Genomic DNA, 25,593 nt, shown 5'->3' with positions numbered 1-25,593 from the left:
AATCATATTCATATTCATATTTTAAAAACACATATTTTTACACACGGATTACACATACTTAAAGGGATAGGCAGTTAAAAAAAATCTGTCATTAATTACTCACCCTCATGTCTAAATCTGTAAGACATTTGATCATCTTCGGAACACAAATTAAGATACTACTGATGCAATCTGAGAGCTTTCTGACCCTGCAAAGTCAGCAACGCAACTAAAATATTCCCAGACCCAGAACCGTAGTAAGGACATTGTACAAATAGTCCATGTGACATCAGTTGTTAAATAAAGCTACGAGAATACATTTTGCGCACAACAAATAAATTTAAACTTTATTCAACAATAAACAATGTCAGTCTTCGCCGCACATTCACAAGAGTAACACGAAGCATGCATGGTTTTGCTGATGCAGGAGCCGGCATTCTAATGTAGAACCTGGATGAACCTGACATGCATTACTTCTCTGGGTTTCAAACAATGGTGCATCTATCTTATTATTTCTTAGTTCCTTTGTTTTTTGTACTTCTTGTATTTGATTTATTGTGACTGAATCTAATAAGACACATTAAAAAGTTATTTCAACATCATTTAACAGATTTCTTGAAGTGCAAGTGACATGAACGCAAGCAAGAATATCATACTTTACACATAGCCCACGTATTGCATCTATTACTCAGTTAGCAGATTTTATTGTTGGTGATTTGACATGGTCCAGGATTGTTAAGTTCTTCAAAGCTCATAGCAACATGCCCTTCAACCCAAACCTGCTCAGCAGCAGGCTTATCTCACATAAAAAGGATTAGATTGTCATTTTAAGTGAAGATGACACTGAAAGACTGTCCCAGCAACTGCTATTTTCTTACAAGAGCACCATATAAACCAGGGAAATGTATTTAAATAATTAAGAAAATAATTAAAATGTTGCATAATCTGTAATAAAATTTAAGACCAGTTTTACTCATTGAGAGATATATTCATGAAGGAATAATGATATCATTATTGCAGTCATATACATATTATGTACACTTTGCCTGAACCGTGCATTCATTTGTGCAGTGAGCTTTTATGCAGGTGGCTTGATGTCGACTCATCTCTCAAATCTCAAAGTGCCTTTATGTTGCACAATTAATTCAAACACAGTCAGTTATGTTTTAAGATGGATCATATGGGTAAACTTTAATGCTGTCATGTATAAAAAATCTGTTTCAAAATTAAATGAATTGCTAATTATAATACTCTTGACATTGAAAAATACAAAGCCTGTACAAATACTAGAAATTATAAACAATAAATGAAATGAAAAAAAAAAAAATTTGGAATCACTTAAAAAAAAAAAAACACCGGTCACACAACATTTTATATATTAGAAATTGTATGTAATTTTGCTAGGCTGTTTGCTTGGCTGTTTCCTTGATCTTAATTATATGATGTCATTACGTTGCTGTCTCACCACCAAGCGGCACATTGCTGGTCACGGTTTTGAGCATCACTTTATCTGCCCTTTCCAATGAACATCTCTGACAACTTAAACCAGATATTTTAATCAAACGTGTTAACTTGTTTGAAGAAAGAAATTAGCCAGAGATCAGTTACTGCAGGTAATCATTTATATTCCTGAATAGTATAATTTAAAAAAAATAATAAAAATCAATGAAAAACAAACAAAATCAAAACCCTTGATTCTACAAGAAAAACATTTTTACAAAGTGGTGGCCAAATTTGGTCCTGGAGAGCCACAGTCCTGCAGAGATCAGCTCCAACCCTAATCAAACACACCTGAACCAGCTAAACAAAGTTACTGGAAAGCTACAGGCAGACAAATTTTTAGCAAGGTTGGAACAAAACGCTGCAGGATTGTGGCTCACCACGCTTTAATGTTTTGTAGTTTCATAGAAAATTTGATTTATGCAATAGTCATTGGTCAGGCTGAAAAATACTGCCTTTGGAGGATGGATTCCAAGGTAGGAAGGCAATTAGGCATGTCCAAATTTAGTGTTAGCTTCAGTTCCTGTCTCCTGAGATGCCTTCATCTAGCAGATTTTTGAACGCAGCATAAATGTATCCTTCGCTACCTTAGATATCCCACAATCCTGTGCGTTCAATTCTGTGACAGTTAAGCCAAAAAAATAAAGATGGCTTCTGAAAGTTGCAGTCATGGGTCACTTTGTGTGTAAATGTATGTTTTGATCAACGTTTTCCACCTTCCACCATGTCATTTCTAGCGAGATATTAATATTGCAGTAATTAAATATCCACTTAGTTATCACCAAAGCTCTCTATATTTTGCTGTAGATCATTAAACCATTATGCTTCCTCAGAAGTCTGTCCAAAAGCAGTTTCATGAGGTGCCACTCAAACTGTGCAAAAACGGTGCCTGCAAAGTCATTGCCTGATACAGCAGCGAGCCAGCAAGTCACCCGCCCAAGTTTCTGGATGCAGCCATTGATCCTAATGGTCTTGATTAGTTGGTTCAGGTGTGTTTAATTATGGATGGAGATACACTTATTAAATGTAGGCTACATAGTTAAACAGTATTAGTTATCCTTTTTTTGTGTTGAGCAATTAAAAAAAATAATAATGTGTTTAGCATTTTAGCATTCTTGAGTGTGACTATGTATGACAACTGATTTGATTTTCTCTTAAGTAACATCATGCTTGCTTTTTCAGATTTCAGACAATCCAAAGGAAAAGAGGCAGTAGACTGATGCAAGCCAGGTTTTGAAAACTTGAACCGTTTGACCACTTGTTATAATGAAATAAGACTTCTGAAAATAATACTATTTTTAAAGATTTTAATGCTTTTGCACTTTTTGACAAACTTATTTATTTTAATTCTTTTTTTTTTTGTAAGAATTAATTTTCTATCTTTTTGTTATTGGTTGTGATTGTGAACTATCATCAAAGAAAATAAACTGACTCAACTGCTGGAAATGTGTCATTTATGTTTGAATAGGTTTTCCCCAAAATTTTGAAGTGGTCAGAAATATTAACTATTTCAATATTAACTTGGTATTTGAGATGGCAATACTACTTTATGATGACATTGCAGTTGTATTTTCAATTATTCAGCAAAATGATTTAGAACCTACATAACATTAACAAAAAAATACTTTTGGTAATATCATTTGATCAATTTTATTTTCAATATTGACTCAACATCAATGATTTAGAATAGACATCAGTGTAACCTTGATTCACTGACATTATCATTTATTATTATTAATATTTGTAACGATAATAAACCTTTGTATTCATCCGGAAGAAGGAGGCGGGAACCGGTGCACAATCAACAGAAAACTTTAATGATCAAAATAAACACAAAGCAGCGCATCAGCCCCTCACGGACGACTGATGCGCGCAAAATAAAACCAAAACACAACTAAAATCCCAGGCCTGGACCTCTCTCGTCCTTCACTGTCATCGCTCCAGTTTTATATCCTTCCATCTCCTCCATGGGCCTCGAGACCGGCAGTGGGTCGAACAGGTGTAGCTCATCTCCAATCACTCCACCTGTCCTCGCTCCCATGTCCCTCGGCCCCGCCCCACACGTCACAATATTTATTATTTTTTTTCAGTATTGATGCAACATTGGTGATGTGGAATCAATCATATATTGTAAATTTGGTTCAACAATATGACCATTGATTATTTTTGCTCTTTTCAATGTTGATTCCACAACAGTGATGTAGAACCAATCATAATATAATGTTTATTCAATTGATTGTTTTTCTTTTATTTTTTTTTTGTGTGGAAATGTCACCATTGTTTCAACATTAATTGTGGGTGCAAAAATGGTATTGAACCAACATCACTTTGTAACATTAATTCAAAGCAGTTAGCATTAATGCATCAACTTTGATTAACATTGTTTCAATGTTTGCTTGATATCTGGGAGAGGAATGCACATGCATGTGTCATGGTACTCTTATGAACAAAGACTGACACAGAAGAGAATAAATCGTTGAATTAATTTAGTTTTCTTTGCGCACAAAATGTATTCTCATAGCTTCATAACATCACGTTTGAACCACAGATGTAACACACTATTTTAACAATGTCCTTACTATGTTGCAGGGCCTGGGAACATTTCAGTTGTGTTGCTGTCTATGCAGGGTCAGAAAGCTCTCATATTTCACCAAAAATATCTTTATTATTTGTGTTTCGAAAATGAATTAAGGTCTCACGGATTTGGAACGACATGAGGGTGAGTAACTAATGACAGAATTTTCTTTTTTGTGTGAATGATTCGTTTAAGTGAATTAATGTTCATCATGGCGGTAAATATATTTTAATTTAAAGGCTTAGGCAAAAATTCTTAAATTATTATCGTAAATATGAATTATGCTTATGGATGAATTAAAAGAAACAGCTAATAATTTTAATATAAAAAACACAGCTTATTCCCGGAATAATAATTCACACAATTCACATAATATATTAATTTATTTTTATTTTACAGTAAATATTTTTCTAAAATTTTGAAAAAGTAAGAATTATACAAAATATGAAGTTTTGCCCAGACTTTTGACTGGTAGTGTTAATGGGTAAGTTGTGAAAGCTTTTTTTTTATATCTTACCATTTGGTACATCCTCATGTGCTGTAACATTGATTGTGTGCAAGGATTGTTGCTCTCTGTCCAGTTGTCTCTTAACGGACAGCTGTCCTTGTACATGATCCACAGCTACAGGACAGTTTGCATCTTCGATTGAGTACCTAGAGTAGTCAAATGTCAGATTTAGGTGAAACTATTTTCATCTGTTTACTCTGTAACTTTTATGACAGTACAGGATGACACAGAAGGCTTTCTTTTTTGTTGATAAATGAATGAATATAGAGTTACCGTATTTTGTTACCAGTTTTATCTGGATCCTTTGCTGAAACGGCTCCAATGATTGGACTACTGAAATGGCCTTCGTAGAAACTGAAGTTGTATTCAGTTTTGCTGAAAACAGGTGGTTCATCAACATCAATTACATTGATGAAAACTTCAGCTCTCTTCTGCAGGTTGGGTGCTTGATTATCTGGTGATTTAGACACTGTGTGCTCATCTACATTTACATGAAATTTGTACATATTCCTCGTTTCATAATCAAGTGGCTGTGAGTGAAAAGACAGACAAAAAGAACAAAACAACAATAATTCATAACAGTATTGCTCAGTCTGAAATATTCAAGTTGACTAGTAGCTAGTTTGATTTAAAAGCTTGAAATGCTTACCACTTTGAGGCTAAGAATTCCATCTTTTATATTATTTAGTTTAATGTGAAAGACTTCATTAAATTCAGGTTGTATAGTAAACGTTGGATCTTTGTTTTGTATCTCATCTTTGTCATCCACTTCTAATACGCCAATTTCATATTCAGGTTTGCTGTCTTCTTTTACATTAAATGTGTATTTTCCTGCAGGAGAACAAGACATTCTGTTGACTTTGACTTTAAAAGTAGTCTAGTCTAGCATGCGGTGTGTCTTTTCAAAATATTTAAATGTTTACAGTTAACTTACCTTTCTTGAAGGTGGCAATGTTGTCATTTACATCATTAATATTAATTGTCACAGTGGTAGTAGCAGAATTCCCATTCTCAATTCCTGGCAGGTCTTTGGCTTGTATGGCAATTATATACTGACTCTGTTTCTCACGGTCAAGACTATTTTTCAATAATCTGATTTCACCTACATTATGTAATCCTAAATAATAAAAATAAAAAATAGAAGAAGAAGAAGAAAATACAGTTACTTATTATATATTATATGATATATAATAATAAGATATAATAATAATAATAATAATAATACAAATAAAACATTTTTGACCCCAAACTTTATAATTGCTTACTTTCTTTGTTGATGTAGAAGAGGTCTGTCCCATTTAGCAGTTTGTATTCAATCTTTCCATTCAGAGTGCTGCCATCATCAGCATCAGTTGCATTTACTGTCATTAGTATTGATCCTAGAAAGATAATATGTCAATCAATCAATCAATACATAAATAAATAAATGAAAGTTCTACTACATAATCAGTCTTTAGTTCTATCTGTGTAGCTGTATACACATGGACATCATGGTGATTATGTGAAAAGTCTATGCTTATGTTACTCTGATACCTGTTTCAGAAGACTCGCTGATGGATCCGGAGAGGTCAGGTGGAAAAACAGGGCTATTGTCATTAATATCTAGGACCACTATTACAAATGTATCATCTTTGTCAAGCGGTTTACCGCTCTCTTTGTTGATGAGTGAAGCTGACAGTTTGTAGATACTTTTCTCCTCCCGGTCCAACTTTGCATGGACACTGATATCCCCATATTCATTTACAGTAAAAAATGTGTTAGCACCCTCTCCTGAGAGATTATATTTTGAGGACGTATTGAAGAATGTATTCTCTAGCTAGAAAAGAAAGGCAAAGAAATGAAAAAAGGGGTAGAAACAAAAGCAAAGACAATAATCAAAGATTATGTTCATAATAGCTACTAGTGATTCATCAAATGACTCTCCTTGAAGTGTGTTTGAATTAAAGGGATAGTTCACCTTCAGTTACCAGTCCCCACTGATTTGCATAGCTTTTTTTTTTCTTTTCTTTTTTTCATACTATGGAAGTCAATGGGGACCAACAACTGAAGGTAAACTATCCCTTTAAGTAGTAGATTTTGTATTTATTCAAAAAGCACTATATACACTGTAAAATCTAATAGTTTACCTTACTTATATATAATTAGTTATCTTTACTTAGTTGTTATACTTACTCGGTTTTATTAAGTTACAGCTAATTTTAAGGTGAATAAAACGACTTGCTGCAATGAGTAACTCTTACTGAAAATATACAAGTAGCCGCAACAAAACCAATGACATTAATTTACCAGTGGGTGGCAGCAGTGTGCTGATGTGCAACAACAAAACAGAAGAAGAAATAAGGATGGTTTGAGAGCATGCGGAACAAGCAGTTTTTAATTTGTTCGCCGATTTTGCTGAAACACTCTGCTGTTAGAACAAAGACTGTAGAAATACAGATCTTGTGGCAAATTACTTTTAACTAGTTAAAAATTAAAGCATGAAAAATCTGAGATATAATTCGAGAACATGTCAAAAGTTCTCAAGATGAGCTCACGGTAGGTTTTAAAATGAATCATTATGTGCCACTGATAATTAATTGTTTAATGTAATATTTTGGACTATTCTCTCTATAATTGTATGATACTGAGGCTTTGGTTACTTTTTAGGTAAAAAATTTATTTTTCAGTTCATGATTTTATTGTCCATATTTTTACTACATCACAATCATAGTAATTACATGATCAGACATTTAAAGGGGTCATATTATGTTGCTAAAAACAACATTATTTGGTGTAATGAAATGTGGTTATGCAGTTCAAGATTAGAAAAACACATTATTTTCCACATACTGTAGATTATTGTTGCTCCTCTATGTCCCGCCTTCAGAAACGCTCTGGTTGGCCAGCTACCCAGTGCATTGCGATTGGCCGAATATCTCAAGCATGTGACAGAAATGTTACGCCCCTTAAAGGCATCCTATAATGCTCTTTTACAATGTCTTGAATTTGTTTTGGGGTGTACTAGAACATGATTGCATGCTTGGTAGTTAAAAATTAGGTAAAATTAATAAAACAATTATTTGTAGTGCAAGAAACAGCCATGTTTAAACAAATAGCTATTATACAAAAAACAAATGAACATAAAACAAATGAAATAAACTATATTTTTCTGCTAAAGAAGATACAGTGGTACAAAGCAACACGGGTGGGGCATGTAGGTAGGCTGCAAAAGGACTCTTTAGCCATTCTTTTGAAGAAAGATACATACTGATTTTTCTTTATTTGGAATTTTAAAAACAAGTAGAAAATATGTTGATTTCTCTGTCTGCACATAATGCACTTTTGAAAGATGCTTTGACAGATTGCTTGTGTTTCCACCCTTACAAGCAAAAATTTGTTGCACTTATGACAACGAGCTCTAGTTAGGGTGACCAGATTTCCAGAAAAATTTGGGACAGTCCCGAAATCTAAACTGTTGTCCCGAATCCCGAATCTGGCCCTAATTGTCCCGAAATTATACTTAAGCAAAATCTTGAGTAGTTATTGTCTGATAAACATTAAAAACTGTCTGCGGAGTTTAAGTCGTCCTGCAACCAGCCCCCGCCCCCTGCTCATTGGCTCCAGCATCTTTTTGTGCACGATAACATTATTAAGGAAAAATACATAGTACATTATTTTTTTCCCTCCAGTACCGAAAGCAAAACCGATAGCATCAGATCTTACTGATACTACGGTCTTTCATTATTTAGCCCCGGGGCCAGTTTAATACTGGGTTTCGGTACCCATCCCTAGTGTGGAGTGGAGTGGACCCCACTTCATCGCGCCTGATGGTGAGCGTCAAAATGAGGTGGATGATCTTATAGACTGTGACTCGGTACTGGAAGTTGTACTGCCCACTCTCCTCTCATCTTCTCCGCTGGTCCCGTCCAGCCATCCATTGTCCTTGGTTTCCTCGTCCAGCCCTGAGGGTGCTTCACATTCTCCAGTGCCTGTTCCCCAGTTAAGCCCAGGACAGGCTCCTGTTCCCCAGTTAAGCCCAGGATGGGCTTCTGTTCCCGAGTTAAGCCCAGGATGGGCTCCATTTCCCCAGTGAAGCTCAGGACAGGCTCCAGTTCCCCGCTTAAGCCCAGGATGGGCTCAAGTTCCCCAGTTAAACCCCAGAGCTCGCTCCAGTGCCGGCTCTTAGAATGTGTCCTCCAGTGCTGGCTGTTGACTCAATAACCACAATTGTTCTTAGCAATAACACTCTTTACTGCTCAAACACATTCATCCACAGAAGCTCTGTATACAAGACTGAACTGAACTCCAAAAAAAAAACAAAAACCTGTGCTAACCCCCAAAATGGTGCTCTTCGCACATGCGCAGAAGATAAAACATAACTTAACAATCTCCCCTCTTTTCTTTTCTTTTTACTTTTTTATGCATAACTAGTTAACAGAGATTTAGTTTGAATGAAAAAACATTGACAAAACATAAGAAAATCATTGTTAAATCATTTCAGTCTTTGAGTTGGCAAACACCTGTCAAGTCAAGTCACCTTTATTTATAGCGCTTTAACCAAAATACATTGCTTCAAAGCAACTGAACAACATTCATTAGGAAAACAGTGTGTCAATAATGCAAAATGATAGTTAAAGGCAGTTCATCATTGAATTCAGTGATGTCATCTCTGTTCAGTTAAATAGTGTCTGTGCATTTATTTGCAATCAAGTCAACGATATCGCTGTAGATGAAGTGACCCCAACTAAGCAAGCCAGAGGCGACAACGGCAAGGAACCGAAACTCATCACTTGGCTGCCTAATTTCAACACTATCAACATCAATTCCATGTGACAGTATTAAATCTAGAGTATGATTTCGACAATGAGTAGGTCCTGAAACATGTTGTCTAACCCCAATAGAGTTCAGAATGTCTATAAATGCTGATCCCAATGCATCTTTTTCATTATCAACATGCATATTAAAATCACCAACTATTAAAACTTTATCTGCAGCCAGAACTAACTCCGATGTAAAATCACCAATCTCTTTAATAAAGTCTGTATGGTGCCCTGGTGGCCTGTATACAGTAGCCAGTACAAACATAACAGGGGATTTATCATTAACATTTGTTTCTCTGGATAATGTTATATGAAGCACCATTACTTCAAACAAGTTATACTTGAAGCCTGCACTCTGAGAAATCCTGAAAACGTTGTTTTAAATTGAAGCAACATCTCCCCCTTTGCCTTTTAGACGCGGCTCATGTTTATAACAGTAATCTTGGGGGGTGGACTCATTTAAAATAATGTAATCATCAGGTTTTAGCCAGGTTTCTGTCAAACAGAGTACATCTACATTATGATCAGTGATCAAATTATTTACAAAAAGTGTTTTCGTAGAAAGGGATCTGATATTCAATAAGCCAAGCTTTATCATTTGCTTATCCATATTGCACCTGTTTTTAATTTGTTGAACCTCAATTAAATTGTTAATCTTAACTTGGTTTGGACATTTTTTGTATTTTCTAGTTCGGGGAACAGACACAGTCTCTATAGTGTGATATCTAGGTGAAAGAGTCTCTATGTCTTAAGAATTAACTGACCTCTGTGATGGGAGGCAGCTAGCAGACGGTCAGTTTAGCCAGTCTGTCTGCTTCATGAGCTGGGCCCCAGTTAGTCAAGTATAAACTCTAAGACTATTTGCCATATTTCTAGAGAGAAGAGTGGCGCCACATTAGGAGGGATGAAGACCATCTCTTTTCACCCATGTTGAGAGCTTTCAGAAGGCCAAGTGCAGATACCCCTTTTTTGTCAAGCAGTTAGCTAGCTGCTCTTTGGTAGCTGACCACAGGATCTGCAGAACAGTTTCAGAGTTTATAAGCTCCTTCATACTGCTGATTTCTAGGTGCAGTCTCTTTTGTGTGACAGATTTTGTAGATTTGAGAGCATCGAGAAGGGAATGATTGTCTGTTATACACACAATGGGCAAGTTGTTGCATGAGCACTCAGTCACCAGTGGTAATCTCAGAGTAGATTGTAGTGAGGAAAACAGCACTGTCAATCCCATCTGCAAGTGCCAAAGTCTCTCCTGCTAAGGTACTCCGTACAATTCTCCTGATGCATTTTGACTGCCAGGATATAGGTGAGAATTTTCCATTTTCTCCCATAAGAATGATTAAATGTCCATCCTGTGTCCCATCATCTGGAAGGTTTTCCATTGAGGAATCACTGTACACCACTAATTTAACAGAACTGTCTTTCCCTAGGTACTGCAACCTCAAGGTGACCTCTTCTGATTGTAATTTTCTCGTGAGTTTATTTGCACAATGCAGGGTCTGAACAGTAGCATGTTTTATGTTAGATGCCAAGATGTATATGTCACACATTATGTCAGGTCTGCTTTGCTGAACTGAACTACTAATATTATTAATTAAAAATAAACTGACATTAGAAACCAATCTCTTGCTCTCCTTATGTTTCTATATGCGTGTTAACACAATTCAGCAGCAAATGAAGACTGACGCCAGGATGTAGTTTTTCCAAAAAAAAAACCTTTTTACTTCAATTACAGTTTAATAAGAAATAATTGAAGTCACATAAATCACTGTTTACACAACTCACTTATATTACACTGCTCATTTATATCTCATTCCTCACTTACATTACACTGCTTACTTAAATTAATCACTTATATTACACTGCTCCCTACTTTCCATATGCATCTTTGCTCTTTCGTGTTTTTTCACCTTCTCCGAGAGATGATGCATTTCGGTGACACCTGTAGTTGTCTATGTGATGTCCTTCACGCTCTCACGATGGAACAAAATGTAGCATTAAATTAACAGAATAAACCGTCAGCTACTTCGCAGCCTATTAGCTCCTTTTCTCCGCACATACCACGTCCTTGAAAATCCTCTTTTATACGACTTCCCGCCCTTTGTAGATACTTGTTTGATGTTTAAATTTGGTCTTGGTTGTCCTAATTCTTTAATTGCCAATTTAAATTAAATAAAAATGTAATTTATGCATTTAGCAGACACTTTTATCCAAAGCGACTTACAGTGCATTCAGTCTATCAATTTTTACCTATCATGTGTTCCCGGGGAATCGAACCCCAACCTTGTACTTCATACGCAATGCTCTACCACTTGAGATACAGGAACACAATTTATCCATATTGCTACGACGATTGAATGGTATTTCTTTCAATGACAAGATAGAATAATCTGCGCTGAGGTAACGTAACAAAGGCATAGCTGTCCCCGTTTCTCTGTTGTTGTTTTTTCACATTTGATAAAGATATTAAAGTAGTTTTTAATTTTTTTCTTGTTGTTAAAATTAAAAATAGTTTTTAAATATTATTGGATGTCACTGTTCCCACCAGTCGTTGCACAAGTTAAGGTTACGCACGATGACGAAAGCACGTTAGGAACTCATTGAGATTGCATTGCAGTGCCTGCAGTTCGAAAAAAATTATCTTTGTATGGAAGTCTATGAGAGCACTCGGGGCGATTCTCAGTTTGACAGAAATCGCCCCTAAAGTTGCGGTACTACACAAAACAAAACGACGCTGATTGGACTATCAAGAGGCAGCACAATCAGTCTACAATAGTGAAAGCTAGTGTAACACTGTGGTTGAATGTAAAAGAAAAAAAAATCCCTCCCTTTCCTTTGGTGGTGCATCGCCAAATCCCCCTAATGGAGAAACCGCCACTGGTTCATACCCCAAAATGAAAATTCTGTCATAATGTACACATGTTGTTCTAAACCTGCATAAAGTTCTTTGTTCCGCTGAACACAAAATAAGATAATTTGAAGAATGTGGGTAACTAACAGCTTCTGCTCCTCAGTAACTTCAAGAAAGAACAAAAAAAAAGTAATTATGCTTGTACGTCAGTGGCATACTTATACTCATCATACTGCTACCTCCACAGTTTACAAGAAGCTTATCCTAAATCAGATTTTTTTTGCTTTGTTTCAAAATGTTTGTAATACAAGTTAAAACTGCATTAAAAAAAATAAAACAATACATTACCTTTAACCTTGAACTGTCTCTAACTTTTTTTTTTTTTGTAATTGTATGTGTGTGATGAATTCAACATAGTTTTCAGTAATTTGTAATGGATGTTTGAAGCACTTAAGTTACTGGAGTAATGCTAACTTTTTTTTTAAGGTAGTTGGTTCAAACTAGATTGCTGTACGAGTAAATTAAACTTAGAAATTCCAAGTTGAAGGAAATGTTACATGAGTTAGCTAAACTTCAATAAAATAGATGTTTTAAATGTGCACATAGTATATTGTACTTCATTAAGTTTATTTACTTCATTCATTTAGTTGTTGAAAAAAGGGATTATGAATAATCAAAACTTGTGTGTAAGTTTACAACACTAAATAAACATTTGTTAGAACAAATTACTATTTTTATTTCACTTTACTTTTTTTTTTTTTTAAGGCAATCGGATTGCATGCATTTTTTAATTAAACTTTACTAATTAGAATTTACAGTGTCATTGTTAAGTCATTGTTAAGACCCTTTACCTTTCCAATTTTTTTAGATGGTTTTTTTGGAGCCATTTCCTCATACACAAAAAGTGTATCCCATTTCCAGTCTCTCTTATGTCTTTGAAGCACTCTGCTTGGCATGGATGGTTTTTTCAGAGCTTTGTGGACATCAGCTCCCATGCTGAGGGTACATAAAACAACCAGGACACCTGCCCAGAAGCCAGGCTCAGTCAACTGCCTGCAGGCTGACTGTTTCATCATCTGCACAACATGTGAATGGAACAACAGAACAAAATTATATACATTAATACATGTCTTTGAAGATGGTTTCTTCAGCATGACAAACTTCAGTACGTTTATTGCTGGAAAGAAATTGTTATATTATATCATGATCTCTGTCAGATATTACTGTGAGTTTGCCTCTTTGCAATCCCTCCTCCCTTACTCGCTCCATTCCACAGATGTTTTCTATTAATGTGGAGTGTGCAATCCCTTCTCCCCTCTGGTATCTCTCTCTCTATATTCTTTAATTTTATGTCTCTTTACCTCAATGTATATGCACATGTGCAGATGATACATAGAGTTGAATCAGTGAAGAATGGTGAGGGACCTCTGTGGGCCCAGGTTTAGTTTGTCCTATACTGAAAGTTGAAGTGTTCTACTGCCAATATTAGTCTTTATATGTCCAGTAATTGCTGACTATATGCTTACCTCAGCTAACTTGTAATCCATATCTCATTGGATAAACTAAAACACCACCACTTGCAATGCAACTATATAATGTGTGAATGTAATAATAAACTTGGAAGAAGTTTGTGAGCAGACTAAAAGGCTTAATGTTCATACTTCTTTCCATGGGCCCATGCAAGGACTGAGAATGGTGAAAGTGAAAGTGACGTGACATACAACCAAGTATGGCGACCCATACTCAGAATTTGTGCTCTGCATTTAACCAATCCAAAGTGCACACACACAGCAGTGAACACACACACACCGTGAACACACACCCGGAGCAGTGGGCAGCCATTTATCCTGCGGCGCCCGGGGAGCAGTTGGGGGTTCAGTGCCTTGCTCAAGGGCACCTAAATCGTGGTATGGCCGGCATGAGACTCGAACCCACAACCTTAGGGTTAAGAGTGGGTATTTGGCAGAGTGGGTTATCCTCGTACTGTGTAAGACATATGGGAAGAACAGTATTGGGTCGCGACCAACTGTTAATAGAATATACGTTTTGCAAAATATACCTTTTTTCATAATTCATTATTAAAAAGTGAAAGGACACTTCGTGAAAGGCTATCTTTGTTACCTATTTCTCAGACTGACATTCTCAGTCCTTCCTAGATTTAATTATTTTTAAATGATTTGAGAGTTTTGTGTCCTTGCAAGGCACTAAAACAAACAAATTGTTTTAAAAATCAAAATCATCTGGACAGGGTGGGTGAAACAGCAAAGTCAACTAATGGCTATTTACCATTCTAAGTTCACTTAGATTTAATGAAGTTTTGAAACGAATTTACTCTTGCTTTGTTCTCTCTCAGCCATGTTAGATCAATGCGTTGATTTTTTAAGAGGCACGTTTCCATTACAGATTTGCGCAAAACTTGGTGATATTTTATAAATGTCGATAAGTATTGCGAAATAACAGCGTTTCCATTTACCAATTTAATGCTAATAAAACGTAATTTTTTGCCATTCGCGATAAGTCATGGCAATGGACTTTTGCTCTATTTATTCAAAGGAGGCGTGTGCATGTATCTTTACAGAAGCAGAGAGCCGCTTCAGGAACTCACATTGCGCGGCCGGAACAAACAGGAGCATTCACTAGAGTTGCCGCGCGCAGCTTCAGTGGCTGTAGAGCCACACTGCACCACATACATATACAGTGTAAATTGTCTAAGCATTAATGGTAGGGAAAGCCCTTATACTGGAGAACGGCCAGGTATGAAGTGTTTTTTTTTTTGGAGGTTAGATGTACATGGAAGAATTATCATATGACTTTACATACATGTGACCTGTAAATGCGAAAACACCTTTTCCACTGCAGTCTTGCGAATTATTCATTTTTCGCATTGCCTGGAAAACCACCTCATGCAAGTTTTTGGGAAATTGGTGCGTTTCCATTAGGCGTATTTTCAATTCACAATGTCAGTTTGCGCAATCTGAAGGGAAATGAAAGCACAGCTTTATGTCAGTCACCAACAAAGCCAAAAGTAGGACAATACTGTTGATTAGAGGGAGAACAATGAATAGAATATGGCCGGCAGCCATATCACCCTGGAGCCCAAGACCGTTTGCCCACTGAAGCTAAGCAGGGCTGAGCCTGGTCAGTACCCGGATGGGAGACCTCCTGTGAAAACTAGGTTGCTGCTGGAAGAGGTGCTAGTCAGGCCAGCAGGGGGTGCTCACCCTGTGGTCTGTGTGGGTCCTAGCACCCCAGTGTAGTGACGGGGACACTATACTGTCAACAAGCACCGTGCTTCGGATGAGACCTTAAACCGAGGTCCTGACTCTCTGTGGTCATTAAAATCCTAGGATGTCTTTCGAAAAAGAGTAGAGGTGTGACCTCGGCATCCTGGCTAAATTTGCCCATTGCCCTCTGACCATTATGGCCTCCTAACAATCCCCATATCTGCTCATTGGCTTCATCACTCTGTCTCCTCTCCACCAGTAAGCTGGTGAGCGTTCTGGCGCAATATGGCTGCTGTAGCATCATCCAGGTGGATGCTGCACACTGGTGGTTGATGAGGAGAAACCCCCCTGACAATGTAAAGCGCTTTGAGTGCCTAGAAAAGTGCTATATAAATGTAAAGAATTAATAGAGCAGAAATGAAAACTGTATTTAGATGACTTGGCTTAATTTTTATTAAGTATTAATTGAAAAGTGGGAGCCACAAGGGAATTATATTGATTAATAAAAAAATAGTATAATGTTAAATGTTTTCAGAGAGATGGTTTGCATTACATCTTATCTTTACGGGCATGAAGTGTCCGTTATCTCTGGGGGACAGCCTCAAATGAGATACATTGCAGAGATTGAGACTATAGTTTTTGTATTAACGAAAACATTTTGTGCATTGTGACCAATGGGAGCAAGATTGAGTGACTATTTTAAACGGCCATATTAAGCTAATAATAAAGAAAGAGACAAAAAAGAGGAATATATATATATATATATATATATATATATATATATATATATATATATATATATATATATTAGTTTTTTTTTTTTACTTTGGTTGTTACATTTGGTAGATTATTTATATGATTTCATTCTGAAGTTATAATAATATGCATCATGCTGATGTATTTATAAGAATAGGAAATGCTCATATCAGACAGAATAGGTTACTCTTTTCTGCATTCTGCAAAGAAGGAATTGCTTGCTCTTTTCCAGCAAAGAAGAACTTGCTTATTAAAATAAACTAAAGAACTGCTATATATTGTTAACTGGATGAGATTCCTTAAATTTTGGACAACTGAACAAGATGACTGACCATAGAAAGATTGCTTATATGCAGTTGTGGTCAAAAATTATAATGAAGTTCTCTTAAGTGTTCATTTTATAGAAGAAACAAGACGACATCTTGGGCGAGGCAACATGTACTGCTTATAGAATGATCACTACAGAGACCGCCTCAGATTTTGATTTGTCATATTAATTTGCAACTTGATAATTCAATGGTCTTAGAGCAGTTCTTTGTAATCTGTTTAACTAACAACAAACTGCTCTCTTTTAATAGGCACCAGTCCAACCCTATGAAAGAGATAACTGTTTGCTTGATTTCTCAATGAGCTAAAACTTGGACTGGATTTAGCATAGAGAGGACTTACTGTGAAATATAGAGAGAGTTTAGACTTTGATGTAAAGACAGAGCTTCTTGTAAATCTGATAAACATAGATGTTCCAGGATTCCTTAAAAAATAGGAAAATAGAAATAGAAAGAAAGAAAGAAATAAGAAATAAAGAGAAAGATAAAGTTCATTATTATCAACTTCCTCCTATCACACAGACTTTAGATTGTATTCTTATGAATCATGGGAAACAGCAGACTCGAACTATGTGACACGATTAAAGCCTACTAATACATTGCCTAGCCTACGACATTCCCATCTCAGATAAACACGCTTTAGCTTGATGGACAATTCTTATGATGATATTAAGATGAGGTGGATTATGCTTCTTAAGTGTTCCCAAATTGCTAAATCTTTGCTATAGGGACTCCTAAATTGTTCCACTCAAAATTTTTTTACTTTCACATAATGTATAAAAAGCCCTCACATTATAACAATGGATTCAGAAATTTATGGGCAGTGCATAATATACTATGCTAACTATGCTTTGAGTTCATTCCTACTTGGATGTTCCTGTTTATCATGTCTGTGCTTTCTTTTCTTTCATTCTCCAAACATAAGTTAAGGGCAAAAGGAAAACGTTGTTCATTATCCACTCTTTGGTAAGTTAAAATAGTTATTGTACAAATTCTCTCTAACAAATATTATTTAAAAGAATCATTATAGAAATATAAATAAATTTAAGAAGGCAAATTTATATAATGACTTTATTCTTCAAGGTCATAACAAATTATCTTTTGCATTAGTGAATAGAAGTAAGAAGTTAAGAACATACTTGTGGAAAATAATGCATTGCAGGGACGGATTATATGATGCAGCGGTGCCCTGAGCACAGACTGATTAAAGGCCCCCATCAATTGAATTTGCATTAATTGTAGCAGTATTTTTATACCAGTTTACCAGGATTTTTTTGTTGGGGTTGCTAAGAAAGATCTTAACAGTTCAGAGGGGTGCTTAAAAATTGAGTGAAAGTAATGAATGCTTATAAGCTTCTGCTGTTTAAATAGCATGCACATTCAGCCACCTTGTGTTTTTTATGTACAGTATGTACAGTTTTATGTATGTACTTCAAAAAAGACAGATTAAAAAAAAGAAAATAAATAAATATAATAATAATAATAGTAATAATAATAATAATAATAATAATAATAATTCTGGTATTATAACTTCTAATGCCAACTGCCAAATATGAAATTTTCAAATTAATACAATTTATGAACGCACATAGAAAAGAGAGAAAGGAGGATTATTATTACTATTATTTTATTTTATTGTTATTTATTTATTTTTTACAGATCTAGGCTATTTAGCCATTTTTTTCTGACCATCAAGTGTCAGGCGCTCTTAGTGGCAATTGGCAGGAAAACATGGTAAATTATACTTTATTTATTTATTTTTAACCATAGATAAAGTGCCGAAAATTCCAACCATTTCCACACATTGGCATAGCGGACATGCATGCGCTGCGGGGGGTGAGATCCGTCGTATCATGTGTTGAAGATAGGAAGAGAAATTTTAAAAAAGCATCCAAATTTGGCAATAGTAAGAGGGTTTCGCAATTCCAATTAATGTAGGCCTTTACATTTTTCTTTTTATTAAGCCTATTATTATTAGATTACTTTTATTATTAAATGTAATCTGCATGATGCGCTGTCATCATTGAAAATGTTTGTAAAAGTTTTTTTTTTATTATTATTATTATTATTATTTTGTTTTTGAACAGGTCTATTATTTTATATAATGAATTATAGGAGTCTGACAGCAGCCAGTGCTTCACACAAAGATCTGATCTCACCATCATCATACTGTCTGGAATAACATGAAGAAACAGAAGAAACTGAGACAGACTAAATCCAGAAGAATTGTGGCAATGTTTTATACACGTGTATAAAAATGCTGTAAATTGAGGATGCCATCAAAAATAATGCTATAAATAGATTTTATAAATTAACTTCTATTAACTTAAATTAAATCAACATTTGGTGTGACCACTATGCGTTGAAAAAAACACTTTTATCCTAGGTGCACTTGCGCATAGTTTTTCAGGTAGCTTTGCAGTTAGGTTTCTTGAAGTATCTTGGAGACATTGCCACAGTTCTTCTGGATTTAGTCTGTCTCAGTTTCTTCATGTTATTCCAGATCTCTGTGTGGATCACTGGCCACTGTCAGACTCCTTGTGCAAACAAAAATCTCACTGGATTGTTACATGTAATGGCAAAAATAATGTTTGGAAATGTAAACTGATATTACACACTACAGCAAAAGATAGAAATAGACTTACAACAATTTTTATTTTTTAATTATTTATTTATTTATTTTTGGTGAAAATACTAGTGGCCTAATACTTTTGCATAGTAATTGGATTTTGGACCTTTATAGATCATGCTAGTTATAGACAGCTTAATTGTTAGTGTAATCTCTTGAGCATAAAACCCATCTTTTCCATTGACACTTCTAATTGAGTGACTCCTAGAAATTATAAAGCAAGAAGAAGACACCTCACGCTCCTGCTGTTGAGAATGCGCATAGGAGGACATGCCCAGGACAGTTCTAAGAGTTAAAACATTGTGTAATCAGAGGTAAAAAACAATATAAATACTGTTCAGTTTCTTGCACAGAATGATAATTTAGTGTCTTTTGTAACGCTAATGAGCTGATGGTATTTCAGCCATCTGTTCCATATTAATGAATCCTAACTCTAACACATTTTGCACTCAAAGACCAGAACGTGAGTAAACCAGGACTTTGAGTTTTACTACATCTTCCAACATAATTCACCATTTGGGGCGCCGTGATGTCGGCAACATCCTGCTGTGGGTGACAGTTATTACACCTTAGAGAGAGTCTCCAGAGACACTCGCGGGAGCCTCAAAAGAAAAAAAGACGAAACCCCTGTTTTTTCTTTCCCCCACGGCCCGACAACACATTCCAGCTTCAAAGAGATTACGAACTCTCCTTACAACTTACACACACACACGCACACACACACACACACCCACTCATCATGTAAGTCATTATTAAGATGTATTTGATAGGCATTGCAGTGTTAGCCTGTTGTGCGATGTTTATGATTTTCTGATTTGTAACTGTCGGGTCTCTGGGCTAATCACCTGTCTTTTTGGTGTGGGTGTGTGTGTGTTGGGATGGTTTGACAGCTCACCACTTCTGCCTGTTTGTTTTCCCCGCCTCCCTTGTTTCCCCGTTGTTAACCTTAATTGCTCGCCACCTGTTCTCTATGTCCTTCTAATTTTTTCCCCTTTATTATTCCCTGTGTTTCTCTGTCTATTGTCAGACTGTTGTTATTCATACCAATAGCTCCGATCATCTAGCAGCTCTTTGTACTCACCTTGTCGTGTCTTGTCCTCAGGCTCCAGTGTGTTTAGTTGATTCCTCTGCCCTTGTTCTTACAAGCCTTGAGCTCCTAGTAGCTTCCAGCTGTTCATCCCTCCGGTCCGGCGGTTATACGTACTTCTGTGAAACGTGACTCATCTGCTACTCATCCTGTCACTGCGAGTGAAACGTGACTCATCTGCTACTTATCCTGTCACTGCGAGTGAAACCTGTGAAACGTGACTCATCTGCTACTCATCCTGTCACTGCGAGTGTAACCTGTGAACCGTGACTCTTCTCCTGTTTCGAATAAAGCCTTGAGTTTACCCGCATCTGAATCCAGCCTGCTTTCTCCAGACAGAACAGTCTGACCACAACACGTTTATGGATTCAGCGGGATCTGATCCGCTTCGCTCGGCTCTCGTTCAACAGGGAGTGTTGTTAGGGCAGCATGCCACCCAGCTCAACACCACCGTGCAGGATGTGGACGTTCTCAGTGCCCGAGTCTCCGAACTCCTCACACGGGTGGACGATCTTCAACGAGAGGCAACGAGCCGGGGGCCCGTTCCTCACACCAGTATGTCACACGAGTCCGAACCCCATGCCAACAATCCGCCGGTCTACGATGGCGATCCTAACGCCTGTCAAGCGTTTCTCTCCCAATGCTCGCTGGTGTTTTCTCTGCAGCCCCGGCGTTACGCAAATGAAGAGACCAAGGTGGCTTATGTCCTTACACTCCTCTCGGGCCGTGCCCGCGAATGGGGAATCGCCGTATGGAGATCGCGGGCTCCCTGTTGTGCCACTTTCGCGGATTTCAGTCTAGAGATGGCCAAATTGTTTGATCGCTCTGCTCAGGGTGACGAGGCGGCGGCCCAGTTATCACGACTGTCTCAGGGGAGGAGCTCCGTCACTGACTATGCTATCCAGTTCCAGACTTTAGCTGCGGCATGCGGCTGGAATGAGAGCGCGCTGCGCGCTCGTTTTCTTGAGGGGTTGGATTTCGCCATTTCGGATGAACTCGCGGCCATAGAGCTCCCGCGGGAATTGGATAGGCTCAAGCTCCCTCCTACTCTTGGTCGGGTTCACCCGGTGTTTCATGTTTCCAGGGTCAAGCCTGTGTTCTCTTCCCCCCTTAATCCTGCTTGCAGTCGCCCCACCCCCCCACCCCCTCGTCTTGTGGATGGATCTCCTACCTATACGGTTAAGAGATTACTCGATGAGCGGCGTCGCGGCAGGGGGTTTCAGTATCTTGTGGACTGGGAGGGGTATGGTCCAGAGGAGAGGTGTTGGGTGCCGTCCCGGGACATTCTGGACCGCTCGTTGATTGAGGACTTCCGGCGGCATCGAGGTAGGCCCCTTCCTAGAGCGCCAGGTGACGCTCCTGGGAGGGGGGGTACTGTCGGGTCTCTGGGCTAATCACCTGTCTTTTTGGTGTGGGTGTGTGTGTGTTGGGATGGTTTGACAGCTCACCACGTCTGCCTGTTTGTTTTCCCCGCCTCCCTTGTTTCCCCGTTGTTAACCTTAATTGCTCGCCACCTGTTCTCTATGTCCTTCTAATTTTTTCCCCTTTATTATTCCCTGTGTTTCTCTGTCTATTGTCAGACTGTTGTTATTCATACCAATAGCTCCGATCATCTAGCAGCTCTTTGTACTCACCTTGTCGTGTCTTGTCCTCAGGCTCCAGTGTGTTTAGTTGATTCCTCTGCCCTTGTTCTTACAAGCCTTGAGCTCCTAGTAGCTTCCAGCTGTTCATCCCTCCGGTCCGGCGGTTATACGTACTTCTGTGAAACGTGACTCATCTGCTACTCATCCTGTCACTGCGAGTGAAACGTGACTCATCTGCTACTTATCCTGTCACTGCGAGTGAAACCTGTGAAACGTGACTCATCTGCTACTCATCCTGTCACTGCGAGTGTAACCTGTGAACCGTGACTCTTCTCCTGTTTCGAATAAAGCCTTGAGTTTACCCGCATCTGAATCCAGCCTGCTTTCTCCTGACAGTAACTTCTTATTTGGAAATGTTCATCCTTAATGTTCCCAAATAGAGCCCTGTTGGTAACCCTTCCCTTCCCCCTAGTCATAAAAACTTTATGACCTCATCTGGGAGAAACAGGGAAGCCAGCTCTCGCTGGGATCTTTTGTAAGGAAAGAGAAAAGCACCTTTTAAAGGTATAGAATGTATCTCTTTTTGTGCTTAGATGTCTCCCCATATCAAATTGGAGTATCTGCAGTTTTATTGTGTGTTAATCAAACTTTAAATGTGTGTAATTCTGCATTTGAATGTAACTTCATGTTTTGATCATTTATATATGTTCTTTTTGGTATCTGTTTAACTCGCTTATATAAAGGAAATTAATGAAAAATGTATTAATCTGGCATTACGAACTTGCTAGAATATCACTGTTGAAATCTGATAAGCCCTAATTTATTAGGGTGGGTGTTGCCCCAGAGACAAAGGAACTTTTTCCCGCTTCAGATCGCGGACGTTCATTGGTTGTTCACGCGAACAGAGGTGTGAACCAGTCGAGCTATAAATGACTGACCCAGGAAGCACCTCCTGCTTTTTACCCTCTTCGCTCTTGCCCTTTTTCTTGGACCCTGCTCGTCCTTCTTCGCGGCCTCGGTCCGCTCTCCTATCGCCGTCCCTCTCAGCACTTCATCTGAGAGAACAGCCATGGCTCCACCGGGAGCTTTTATTTCTTTCCTTTTCATTTATTTTCATTACTAAGTTTATTCACCTATTCGCCTCTCCACACGAGGAAGACGAATTCTGAAACATTGCTTTCTTTGAACCTTCAAAACTTCGCGCGAGTCCGCTCACCCCGGAGAACACGGGAGGACACGCCCAGACAGACGCACGCTGCTCCAGCACACAAAGAGACACAGAGACACTTGCAAGTATCATTCTCTATGGGGATTTAAATGCTGCTTAAGGTTTGTCTATGATTTGATTTCTATGTTGCCTTTCAAGGGTTACTGTCTGTGAGTTTGCATAACTGAGCGCGTGATTCTGTGATCACGCCTATTCTCTTTTTCTCTCTCCCTCTCTCTCCCTCATTTGGATTCCGTTATGTCTTGTACAAAGTTTACTGTCTATAGTGTCGTACGCGTATTTACTCTGTATAAATCGTAGTTTGATGTATCATTAGTTCAATTATTAAATTCCGTATACTCCAGATTGTCTGTCTAAGTTGCTCATGTTACGAAGTCAATGAAATGTCGATCTTAGCTACAAAGCTAATTTGTTACTTTTAAGTAATATAAATTTTATAAGGACAGGAGAATGGTTTCATGGCCAGAAACTATTTGTCCTGGAATTATAAGAAGTGATAGCGTTACTGAGAATTAATAAATAAATCTTATGGCCGTTTGCTGGACGAACCACGTTTGATTTACATTAATTTCTAGTAAAAGATATCACAATAATTGATATGAAGAATAGAATATTGAAATATTAATGAGTAAATTACAGTGCCTTGTGATGAGTTATTAATATATACAATTGACCTATTTTTCATCTTCAATAACCTTAATGCAACTGTAATATGATATATATATTAATCATATTCCTAATTAATTATTCAAATTCCCTATATATCATTTGAGTTAATTATTATGTACAACCCAGTGCAGCTACACTTTACACAACAATGTATCATCACAAGCCGCAGGGTTTCATTTAGTTTTGTTTTTGTTTTTTATTGTGTTTTAGCCATGATTCCAATCCACTTATATTATAAGAGTGACAGACTGCAACGGTTTGAGTTAAATATCTCAGTTTGTGTTCTACTTAAGAAACAAAGTCACCAACATTTTTTTTTTTTTTTAGAAAAACAACTTAAACTACTTTTACTGGATAAGCTGTGTTCCATGAGTGCTGATATGTGTTGTAACAGCACCACTTCGCCTGTCTGTGTTTGCTACACTGAATTCCAACTCTTGATTCTTCTTTACTTCTTTTATTTTATTTGAACTATTGGTTACTAAATATTAAGTTCTAGATAATTCAGTCGGCAGTTTAAACCAGTCATTTGAAAGTCTGTCTGTGTATGTGTGTGTGTGTCCATGTGTGGGTTTCAGATTAAAATAGGTTTAATCACAGAGCAGCTTCCAGCAATCTGCAGTCTGCCTACTCTCTCCTCTAGGAAATTCAGCCTGACATACATCAACTCTCCCCTCATTTCTATCTCATGTCTTCTGTGTCACAATTTCCATAAACCTGTTAACGTTGCCACTGTCTGAAGTGTGTGCACTGCACCTGTTCTCACCTCTGACTCATCTGCTACACCTCTCTTTATTATTTTGTTATTATTTGTAGACTGAACTGAGATGTTTCATATGACCTTTAATAATTAACATCACTGACTTTCATTCTTTGTATGATGACATATCACTCATTTCTGCACCTTTTAAAACATTCTTACAGTGGCTTATGGGAAGAGACTTTAAGAATAACCTGTAGCTGCTGTGCTGCTTCAAGAAAGAAGCACGACAGATGGTGTAGGGATTTATAAGTGTTTTTTTTTCTCCCTAAGTAAAATGTCCCATCCAGATAAGTTCAAAGTCTTCCCATGGGTAATCAGTGTTCCTTGGGAATTTCCTTCCCATTAGTCCAGGAAGCCTCATTCAAATCAGACTTTCAGATTTTATAAGATACATATAAGAAATGTTGGAATATACATAAAAAACTTATTCAAATCAATTAGAACACACAGAGACACAGTATATTACACAGTTATTACAATTTGTAAATATCTCACCTTAAAAATATTACTAGAAAAATCAATATAATCATACACTAAATATATGTCAAACATAAAAAAATACAAATAAAAATGAATCACCTACCAGGGTCCCTTCAACACTCTTCCTTGATTTGAAAATCCCTTCAGTATATGAATCGTATTATCCTCCTCAGTTTCAGGTCAGCGGTGTCTGTTTCCAGCTGCATGTGAACCTGTCTGAGCTCCCACAGAGCTGCTCACTGGTTAATCAGGCCCCTCCAGAGGCAAAAGTGATCAGCCCAGCCCAGCAGTTCCTCTGCCACTTCCTGTTATTGTCCCTGCCTCTGTAGTCCAGTTCCAAATCCCTCTCTGGAAAATCAGATAAGATTCACAGCCCCCCTGACCACCAGTAGCTCTTACTGGCAAGCGTAGCATTGCGCCGCTGAATGAGAGAGAGTGAGCGAGAGATGGGGAGCAATTTCGACTGAGGGGGCTGGAAGTGGGAGATCATAAGTTCTCGCTCGCTCCCTTAAAAAGAAGGGGAAGCAAAAGTGAATTACTATTCAAAGCTATAGAATAAAGAGCACAATAAACAGGTTAAAGGAGTTAAAGTAATCCCAAGAGGTTTTTCTCAGAGTGGTATTAAATTTTAAAGAGGCT

General features: G+C 37.5%; 1 protein-coding gene across 5 annotated transcripts in view; it reads right to left on the bottom strand.

Moving 5' to 3' along the window:
* The window catches only part of LOC132107762 (cadherin-5-like), a 33,312-nt gene extending 8,028 nt beyond the window's left edge, over positions 1–25,284 (bottom strand). The window contains exons 1-9 of one of the 5 annotated variants that reach the window (XM_059513995.1): positions 25,058–25,284; positions 16,859–16,940; positions 13,061–13,285; positions 6,096–6,378; positions 5,828–5,941; positions 5,497–5,679; positions 5,212–5,393; positions 4,836–5,092; positions 4,572–4,708 (exon numbers count right to left, since the gene is read on the bottom strand). In XM_059513995.1, the coding sequence (XP_059369978.1) occupies positions 4,572–4,708; positions 4,836–5,092; positions 5,212–5,393; positions 5,497–5,679; positions 5,828–5,941; positions 6,096–6,378; positions 13,061–13,285; positions 16,859–16,924 (1,447 nt within the window). In that variant the 5' untranslated portion in view covers positions 16,925–16,940; positions 25,058–25,284. Of the gene's footprint in view, positions 1–4,571; positions 4,709–4,835; positions 5,093–5,211; positions 5,394–5,496; positions 5,680–5,827; positions 5,942–6,095; positions 6,379–13,060; positions 13,286–16,858; positions 16,941–25,053 lie in introns of all 5 variants that reach the window. The other 4 variants (XM_059513969.1, XM_059513961.1, XM_059513986.1 and 1 more) reach the window with 4 other exon arrangements.
* Positions 25,285–25,593: the final 309 nt, after the last annotated feature.

Source organism: Carassius carassius, chromosome 2 (genome assembly GCF_963082965.1).
Source record: "Carassius carassius chromosome 2, fCarCar2.1, whole genome shotgun sequence".
Taxonomy (NCBI): Eukaryota; Metazoa; Chordata; class Actinopteri; order Cypriniformes; family Cyprinidae; genus Carassius; species Carassius carassius.
Note: the sequence above shows the minus strand (reverse complement) of the source record. Positions and strands in the feature narration are given on the sequence as shown.